At 36.0% G+C, this 10,542-nt stretch overlaps 1 protein-coding gene across 1 annotated transcript; it reads right to left on the bottom strand.

Moving 5' to 3' along the window:
* Window positions 1-8,527: 8,527 nt before the first annotated feature.
* LOC140792841 (protein HVA22-like) lies at window positions 8,528-9,145 on the bottom strand. The gene is made up of 4 exons (XM_073144060.1): window positions 9,099-9,145; window positions 8,998-9,024; window positions 8,757-8,879; window positions 8,528-8,651 (listed from the first exon to the last, which is right to left on the bottom strand). The coding sequence occupies exons 1-4, from the start codon at window positions 9,143-9,145 to the stop codon at window positions 8,528-8,530; spliced, it is 321 nt and encodes a 106-aa protein (XP_073000161.1).
* Between the last annotated feature and the right edge of the window lie 1,397 nt (window positions 9,146-10,542).

Raw genomic sequence — 10,542 nt, 5'->3', positions numbered from 1 at the left:
ACATGATGGCTATATATAGAGAGGGGGGAAAGTGGAGATGAGTATGGTGGATACCTCACATGCTGCCTTCCTACTTGTGGATGTGAATTTTTATGAGTGTGGGATGTTCTTTTCAAAAAAGATATGGTGAGGTGATTGGTGGTGGTCTCACTTCTCTCTCTCTCTCTCTTCCTTTGTACTTGTGAGCAAATGGCAAATGGCAAATGGTGAAAGAGGTGAAACAAAGTTATCTCATTGGACTAAGTCCTTTGTGTCAGAAGTAGAGATGGTCTTCTGTACCATAGTAACAGAATAGCCAACAACTCTGATGCTCATCTAATCTCAGTATATTTATGGCCCAAAAAATAGAAGTACACCTATAAAGAGGCATTGGGATTAGGATAACTTCGTGTTTTCTATTGTTTGAAGTTTCTTCTTAATCCAAGATTTTACCCTATTCGATCCGAACTGTCCCTAGAAATTAGCATCCAACCGAAACAACCGTATAATTATTTTTTTTAATATGTCTTTTAAATTCAAAGCTGGATTTGAGTTGAATCCAACATGTATTTGGCTTGATATCAATCTTAATTGCTTAAATGTTATTGGATTTTTGTGTGATTCATTGAAAAATAAGATAATGAAGAGTATATATGAAAAGAAGTCTAAAACGGATATTATGAAACTAGAATTGAAATTGACTGAAACTGATCAAAATGTTTTGTTTTTAACCAAGCTGAAACCAAAACTTCAAACTATAGTATTTTCAAACGACCTTTCCTTTCTGATTAGAATGGCAGTAATGTTATTTCATGCTATTAAGATCGAATCATTGTAGTCATACATATATGCAATTTTGAAATGTTGTGAAAGGAGTGAATGAGTAAAGAAAGATCTAAGTATCAGAATATGCACAAGCATATACACTCGCACTCACACACGTATGCAATATATACATAAGTTTTGTGTGCGAATCTAGTATTATTTTTCTTAGAAATATATATATGATTCTATGGATGGCGAATTCGCTTCTCGTCCCTATCAAGAGGATCCAAATTTTGTTCTTTTAATTGACAGAAATTTTTCGCAATTATAGGAAGTACATGGCACTCTCTTTAGCAGCTCAAAAGAGCATAGCAAGGGTAGGTCTGATAGAGATTGGAGCTCCATGCTTTTGGTATCCTTGCATACCTTTTCCAATAATATAGTAGGTGGCTCCATGATAAACATATATGATTAACAGAGAAAATTAACAACAATACAAGATTACACAATTAAAACGATATCTGTTGGTTAGATACTTCTTCATTAACACAAACAGAGAGTGAGCAGTTTTTCAGAGTTTAGATGGTTATACCAGAAAAGAGAGCTGCGAGGAGGTGCATATAAAAATAGGCAATAGTTCAGGAGCAATTTAAGATAAAAGTAGATGCAAAACTAAGTTCATGATGTGGAGTAAGAAGTATAGTAAACACTTATTACTAAGTAATTTCTATGCCTTTGATAGTTCAAAAGGGTCAAACATTCAATCTCAATAAAAAAAAGAATGTCCAAATATGCCAAAAGGAATATTCCCATCTAGAGCATTTATTGCTACAGCATCAAGTTAAAGAGTTATACCCATTATAAATTTAAATCCAAGTCTTCAAGAAGACTCATATGCTATACAGAGGGGATCTCTTTCCACGCAGAGAACTTCAATTTTGCAAGCTCAAGAATCTTTGAATTTTGAAAAGATTTCAGTCTTCAACTACTACATAGCATTATAGCATTAAAGTAAAGCACTATTGCTACACCTGTATCAACTTCTTTTATATAAGGCAATAGTCTTCTGAGTTCTGGAGGAGCTTTTGTCATTTTAGATTATTAAAAGAAAAGATTTAAAAAATGTTAGAAGCTTTTTAAAGTAGTTACTGAGTTAGCATGTACTAAAAGAAAGAATTTTCAAATTCGAATTATGCCAGACCTATCTTATCAACTAATAGAAGAAAAATAATAATTTTTCGGCCTATTAAATGTCATAAGTTTATAACTTAGTAGTGTTGGAATATAATAAAAACAAAAATTATCATTCTCGAACAACTTAAATTTTTTAAGTAGTCAATGAGTTAACTCATCGAAAAATTAGTATGGTAATAGTTATATATCATTGCCCTTCTTGCTTACCATGCTTAGGGTAAATTGCATAGAATTATTTCTTACTTCGTTCGATAAAGAATCACCAATGGGCAAACTCCAAAACCCTAAAACTTAAGGAGTAAGGAAAGATGAGAAAAATTACAATGGGTCCAACCAATCACTCACTAGTGCCTCCTCATCTCATCCAAGGCTCCAAAAAGATGGACCCCAATGGCTTATCACGGTCTAGAACTAGAAGAGCCAATTGGTGAGTAGACTTGTCAATCTTTGCCAAACTACAGGTGGTGTCCAATAACATCTAACCATCCAAAACTACATCAATGGTTGTGATTAGAGCAATAATTGATGCCAAGAAACCTTTCAAAAGGTAGCAGGCTTCTTCTAGTTTGAGTGGGAAAACTTTATTAGGTGGAGGAGGAGTTAAGCCTTTGGTAGTATGTGGTATAGAGGTGTTATGCAGGGTGGGGTTGATGTGGGATAAGCATAGGGGTTAATGGTGAGCCCTCTTCTATGTCACACACACACACACACACACCCCAAATTCTCCCCTCTGCCATTAGCTTTAAGCACCTTTGCCTTAATGGGATGAAGCTTTTGGAGAAGGAAAAGACCTTCCAAGAGATTCCTCCAAGAAGATCCATAAACTTCTCACATGCATGTAGATTGACCTCTCTAATTATTGTGGATCAGAAGTACTTAAAGTTTTTTTTTTCTTAATTAGCATGATAGTTTCAAGCACATGTTAATTAGAACAGTTTTGAATACTGACCCATTTGTTTAGTTTCTTGCAGTGGTAATCATTTCATATATTTCATCAATTTCCTTCGCTTATTTTGTTTGATGCAACGAAGGAGAGAAGAAAAGAATTTTATTCATCTCTTTAACTAATCCTGACCCATCTTTTTCTTAAGCAGATAAAAATAATACTAAGTGATAGTTAAGAGAGTCAAAATATAAGTAGTCTAAAAATACTCGTATATTGCTTTCTAGATGCATATATAAGTTTTTTTTTTTCTCTTTTACTGTTGCATTGGGATTCAAATATGCTCTTGCTCATAAAAGATGAGATCCCAAGGTTGGAACTTGGAAGATATGAAGAAAAATATAGATGAAAGTCTCATTCAAGGTTTCAGGGAGTACTACAATATTGCAAAAAGGTTTAGCTCACACTGTATGCCACTTGGGTCTAATAAATGTTAGAAGGAAGCTTCCTTCAAAAGTTAGAAGGGAAAAAGAATCAAAAGATATTTGTAGAATATATAGAAGGTTTAGGGCACCTGAATTCAAAGGTACAGATGTGGTACAACTATTTAGTACTTAGGGCACATGCTTACAAATCTAAAGTTTTTTTTTTAATTTATTTTTTATTTGACATTAAATCAAAGATATCAAGGTTTTTTTATACCTAATATTACTTTAACTTATCCCTTATCCATCCTGTAATTGACTGTTAAGAAAACAAACAGTAGGATATTTTTTTTTAATATTTATATAGTAGGGTGTGAATGGTAATAAATACAAAATATGTGATTGTTTTTGATAAATCTTCTAATATTTTTAAGGATTTATGAATCTCAAGGGTAAACTTAGATTGAACTAAGTTGGTGGATATAGGACTAGGAGATTAGCCTTCTCTTTTGTAACATATTTGCAAATTTCTCCTCCTTTCTATATATGCGAAAATTTTCCTCATATTTACTTTCATTCATTTGTTAATTAGGAATAATTTTTGCATGTCTATTTATTTGGCGAAAATTTGTTCTTTGCTCTCCCCTTTTACCACCTTTCAACAAGCACTTGAAGTGTATTTTAGATTAAAAAATAAGGGTAAATTTTAGTTTGCCGGTATGATTTGACTCAATTTTAATTAATTATTATGTAATTGTTAGTTAGACATTAATGGGAATATTAAAAGACTTAACTAATCCCACATAAATAAGTCTAATTTGAAGATGGTAGGGATAATTTGTGTATGGAAAAATCATAATTTGAATTTGATTTTTTTTTTTGAAACTTTGAGCTAAAAATTAAGTGGGATCCATATATCATTTATGATAAATTAATAGTGGAATAGATACTAAAGTGGAGTAAAGTTCCTATGGCACAACGGCAAGGGTCGTGAGCTCCACCTTCTTAGCTGGGAGGTGGTCACTAGACCGAAATAGGCTGGCGACCGATTGGGGATTAGGAAGCTGAAGCTGGCCTAGGTGATGTTGTGGGGGTAAGCTGGTCTTTAAGGTGTTGAATACGAATAGCTCCCGCTGGGTTGAGATTGTCATCAACAAGTACGGTTACTTGAACCCATGGGAGACTAAAGGAAACGCCAAGGTTTCCTCGGTGTGGAGATCCCTTTGTTGGGTTGCTAACACCTTAAAGCTTGGGTACCAAAAGTGGGTAGGGAACTGGAGGACCACGAAGGTAGCAGTTGAGCCGTGGGCCTCACCTATCTCGTGGACCAAGCAAACGCGGATAATTCACCCGACGCTATTGGACGAGGAGCTGACAGTGGTGGACTTGGTAAATGCAATCATGGACAGACGAAAAGGTTGGTTAGTACAGTGGGGTGGGATTAGCCTTTGAATTCGACTCACTCCCTATGGGGGCCACCACCACTTTAGATCATTGGATATGGTGGCCGCACCCAAAGAGAGAGCCGTGATGTAAGGCTATCTACAACTTCCTACTTTCACAAAATGAAGAGGTGTGGAACAGTTGGAAGGAGCTGTGGAGGCTGAGGGTAGCCCCTATGTGCGGACTTTCTGTTGAAAACTTGCATGAAATAGGATCTTGATGATGGTTTAACTTCGGAGCCTCAGGTTGGGGGTGGCTGACCCCTGTCACCTTTGCGAACTCTTCTCGAAGACGGCCAACCACCTCTTGTTCGCTTGCTAGTATAGTCAGGAAACCTGGCTGTAGGTTAAGGCGGCGTCACCAGACACCCTACAAGTAGCTGCCAAGGTCAACATGGACTGGCTGGACATTAAGTGGCATGCAAAACGTAGCAAGGATCTATATACCAAGGCGATCATTACCTCCACTGCCTCGCAATCTAGAAGCAACGATGTCAAGTGGGGTTTGGGGGAGTTGCTCAACTAGCGAGAGCAATCGCAAGGGTGGCAGGTGGAGAAATATAGTGAGGAGCATGAGGCTGAGCCTCATCGTAGAAGTCGTGCATAGGTCAAGTGGAAGCCGCCAGAGTCAAGAAAGGTCAAGCTCAACATTGATGGAGCATGGGATGCAAGTGCCAACCACGGTGAAGTTTGAGCGGTGCTGAGAAATGATATCGGGGCTTTGCTTGCCATGGCGTGGGAGCCGGCTCTAGGAGACTCGACCCTGTCGGCGGAGGCATTCGCAGTCCGACTTGGGCTCCTCATGGCAAAGGAGTATGACTACATGGAGATCAAGCTTGAGCTTGACTTGTGCGTGCTGGTTTAATATCTACGCTCAAAGGCCGTCAACCCATGGAGAGTGCGACACGTCGTAGGTGAGTGCATTAGGTTAATGGAGAGCTTTAGAGCGGTTAAGTTTTCCCACGTCTTACAAGAGGGAAATAGGGTTGCAAATTGGGCTGCGTGGCAGGGCAAGTGTGGCACGCAATGTTCCAACCTGGGGCCTACTGAGGAGCTCCCTCAGGAATCATGTAAGCTCTTCATTTTTTATGCTGCTCCTAGCTCGATTATGAGTGTTCCTATATAAGTTAATCAGCTTCCTTTTAACAAAAAAAAAACTATTAAAAATCATTGGTAGGTGAAATTTTAAGTTTCACTTAGGTTATAGGTCCCGATGAGTAACTATATTTTGGGATAAAGAAATCTTTGTCAATTCAATTCACACATGTAAGACACATGGCTCAGTTTGTGCATGGTTATATTTATAAAGTTTGGCCGTTGATGAGAAAAGATACTTAAGACGAACACTAGATTCGGCATGTACAATATTCCACGTTCTAAAAGTTCTTACCAGTCAAATTTTGTGATATTATTTGAATCAGCGTATCGAAAACAATTTAGTCATTTAGCAATTTGTTTATAGTAATAAATACAGGTGCAAATCACATTAATTTTAGCATTTACATCATTATTCATTAATTTTGGATGAAAAATCAGTAGGTCGATCAAGAGGATTAAAGATAAAGTAAAATTATGCAAAATATAGGGGATAATTATCTGATTAATTAGTAGTGAACACAAACTGATTTCAGCTAATGCTTGAACTTAAATTTTCTCTTCTTTTATTTATTTTTGGAGAAGATGGTAGGACTCATAGAAGTGTGCAAGTTGCATTGTGGTTGATTTCCAATGTGCTGATAGTGAGTGGATGCATCTAGATGATTTAGTATAATGCCTCCTACTAGGTTCAACTTTTCTTTTCTTCTTTCAGCCTAATTCCTTCCCAACTTTGATGGCTTTTGCTTGTTTCATCTTGACATTCTATATAAGTGCTCATCCAAGTGGTTCTAAAAAACTGGTCTACAGTGAGAAAGTGCATCAGATTCTTCTCCTTTCAGCTGTAGAAATCTGCAGAAATTAATGGAAGGAGTCTGAGCTTCAGTTCAGATTAATGAGACATATTTGGAGCAGCTTAGAAGCTCTTGATTAGAATTTCATGCTAGTTGCTCAATAAAGACATTATAATGCAATGCACAAGTAAAGAGGAGTACTCTTTTTTTTTTCTTTTTCTTTTTTCAAAAACAAGGCCTATTGGTGGATGGAGTGACTGCCAAAACTATGTTGGAGGAAATAGTAGAAGTGATGCAATTGTATGATAAAACTAAACCCTAATTATGAGAAAAACAAAAGAAAAGAAAAAAAGGAATTCCATATAGCAAATTCCAAATGCCAATGGAATTGTGTTTAAAAAAAAGAAAAAGCTCATGTTAAGTATTTTTGGGTTCAAATCTCAATAGTTTTCAATGGCATCGGCTATATTAAGTTGCCACTTCTCTCTTAGAAAAAGGAAATAAAGAGATAATTGCATATTAATTTTATAAGCTATATTAAGTTGCCATTTATATTAGTTGTTAAGACTTTATATATAAAGAAAGCTCATGTTAATGGATGCAATTGTATAAGGTAGTATATATATTAATATTGAATTAGCGATACTGAATCAATTGATTCTGATATCCCGCAATAATCAATGGATAAAATATACATCGACCCATTCAATATTTAGTAAATGCTAACATACATTGATTCTGATATCCCAGATTTATTTCCAGCATTAATCCATGCATTTATGTCAGGAAATAAATATAAATATTCTCATCTTTAGCATCCAATAATACAGTATCGACTAATGCTGATAGCTGGCATTGATTCGTAGATTTGTATTGCTAACATATACGTCTGACATTTGTTCATCTACGAAGATGATAGAGTTTTTTTAGACTATTACTGATTTTTACAAAGAAATTAAAAAAAAATAGTTTTGAGAGTTCATAGAGTTATTTTTTTCTAGTTTCGAATTCTACGTGGATAATAAAAAAATCCGGGGATGCATATAAAAGAATTGTGATAGTTTAGAAAAGCTAAGTATAAGTATACCTTTTAAATAAAATCTTATATTTTAATGGTTTTATGATTATGACTAAGATTCTATCTTTGGGCTATTTATAATTTTTTTTGCATATAATTTTCATATGATATGATGTTTTGTTGTTATTCTGGCTAACTACCTTTAGCCTTAAAAGTTAAAACTATAGTTCATCTAACTCTCTAACTTGACATAATTTTAAATCTAACCTTACACTAACCAAATTATTAAAACATCAAAGTGTTTGCAGGATTTTGTAATGGTATTTTAGGAAAAGTATTTTAAAACTCAAGGGAAATAAGAAAAAGGTAAGACAATGGTACTTTAGGTATTTTTTAAAGATAACTTTAGTATCCTCAAAGAAATACTTCTTTCTTAGGTACCATTTTGTTAGGGATAAGTAATCTAATGTGATACGAAAATTATAGGCAAACAAATAACACAAAGACAGGGTGTTAATCAAGAAATTACTAAAAAAACAAGATTTTTCAAATTTTTTGTCCTTCTACAAAGGAGAGAGAGAGAGAGAGAGAGAGAGAGAGAGAGAGAGATTGGAATATGCAGCACTTTTTTCTTTTAGTTTTCTTCATCTCCACCTTCACCTTGTCTTTGTGATTCCTCCTCATTAGCCTGCCATTATGGAAATTAAAAGAGAAAGAGAATAGCATTAATTCTGCCATTGCTCTTACCAAAAGTATTTAATATATATATATATATATATATATATATATATATATATATAATTTAATTTCATAAAGAATCAACACAGAATAATCCTAGATATTTGTGAATCATAAGTGCTTTTTTTTTTATATTTATCCTGTTAGGTTACAGAGGAATTAATAATTTCTAATATGACCACCTCTTTACCCATCTAGCCTCCAATCTTCTTGAGTTGCTCTCTCACAAACTTCTCATAGAGGAAGGAAGCCCCCATGAACTGTGGCAGAACCAGCCATGCAGCAAATACTACCTTTATCGGATACCATAATGGGAACCTAAATAAATTAAGACAAATATTAATCCCTCAAGAATTGTAACAAAAGTTATATAATTAACTATAAAACTATATATAGATTATATATATATATATAAATAGTTACCAATACAAGATAGGCCCAGCCACCATCTCCATGAGGGTTAGGAAGGTGTAGAGGATCCAATATGCCAGCCACTGCTCGTCGTTGTCCTTCGCCGCGCTCTCGATAGTCCTAACTGATGCATACCTATTGCATAAAACTCACTTATTCTGATCCAAATATACAACCATTTAAAAGAATCAAGTGATGCATATATATATATATATATATGTATGTATGAATGTATATATATATAGGCACTTACAAGGGGTATATGAGTGTAATGGTAGGTCTGCACACAATGAAATGATATATTAGATGGAATATAGAAGAGAAGGAAGCATGCATAGATACATATATACATACCCTGCAAGGGAATGGAGATGACCAAGTAGAGCCCAGAATTTGCCCATCTTTACGAAACTTTCTCTTCTATTCTGTGGTGCAAATGAGTAGCAGTATGTGTGTGTGTATATATATATATATATATATATAGAGAGAGAGAGAGAGAGAGAGAGAGAGAGAGAGAGAGAGAGAGAGAGAGAGAGAGAGGATTAGGAAAGGTGGCAACAAATTAATGAGAAAGAATCGGATACTTCCCACTTGGACGTGTCTACCCAAGTAAAGACAGAAAGAGATCACCAAGTTTTGAGGCTAACCCTTCTATGAAACCTAAATTAGACAATGTGCATGATTTAGTATTTATATGTTTCTATCTTTGGTCGTTTTGGAGAATAAATTGTTTTTCTCTGTTTTGGTCTTAAGTTTTATGCTCAAGTGTTGGAAATATTTTTTTTTGGGATAATTCTCATTTTCCACGGTGACCATATGAACTATTTTTTAATACATAATAACCTCTTAAACTATTAAAAATAACTCACCCCTTCAACGTTGTAGATAAAATTAGAGAAATATCAAAATTGCCCATTTATCTTAAAATTCTTTCTACATGTGACTTGCGCGTGCATATGAGAGGTAAGTATATCATATTTTTTGTACGTAACTATCACATAATAACTTACGGATGATAATAGTTTGGCAATACTCCTCTTCCTCCTCCTCTGCAAGCCTCATCCTCCTCCTCCACCATCTGCCTTCACAAGGTTGAGGAAGCTGAGGTTCCTTAGCATCTCGACCTCTAGCAGAATCACCCCCATGATACGGTGTGGAACCGGATCAACGATGCTTAGTTCCCAATCTCCGACGCTATCTTTCCTGTGCGGTTGTTGTCCAGGAGCAGCAACTTGGCGAGCCTCAATAGTCAAAAGATCCCCTCGAGATGGATCCCTTGAGGCTCTCCTATGAGAAGTCCACTACCTCTAGATTAATGCAAATCATCAATCTCCTACGGGTAGGTAGAGCATCTTGAGACTCCAGAGCCGATCGAGCTTTGCCGGGATGATGTTGAGATCTAGTTATTGTCGAGCTCAAGGTTAGTTAGGTTACTGCATCTGACGAGCTCGGGAGAGATCGTGCCAGAGACCTAGTTGACGCTGCGCTAGAGCTCCAAGAGGGCATTGAGATTACCGACAGATGAAGATATTCGCCCGATCAACCCATTCATCGAGAGGTCGACCACCTCCAGCTCAAGGCACCCAGCATATCTAGCGGTATGATGCCGACCAAGTCGTTTTGCAAGACTAAAATATTTTTGACCTCGGGCTTAGCTCAGCTCAGCTTGAATAGGGCTTGATTATAGACTCGAGCTCGGCTCGAGTTGAGCTGAGCCGAGCTAGTAAGCTCAAAATTAATTTCGAGCTAAGTCTGAGCTAGAGTCAGCTTGTTCACACCCCTAAGCCTATATGGCTAG

Source organism: Typha latifolia, chromosome 7 (genome assembly GCF_019914945.1).
Source record: "Typha latifolia isolate L0001 chromosome 7, TyphaL0001v2, whole genome shotgun sequence".
Classification (NCBI taxonomy): domain Eukaryota; kingdom Viridiplantae; phylum Streptophyta; class Magnoliopsida; order Poales; family Typhaceae; genus Typha; species Typha latifolia.
This window is presented reverse-complemented; position numbering and strand designations above follow the sequence as displayed.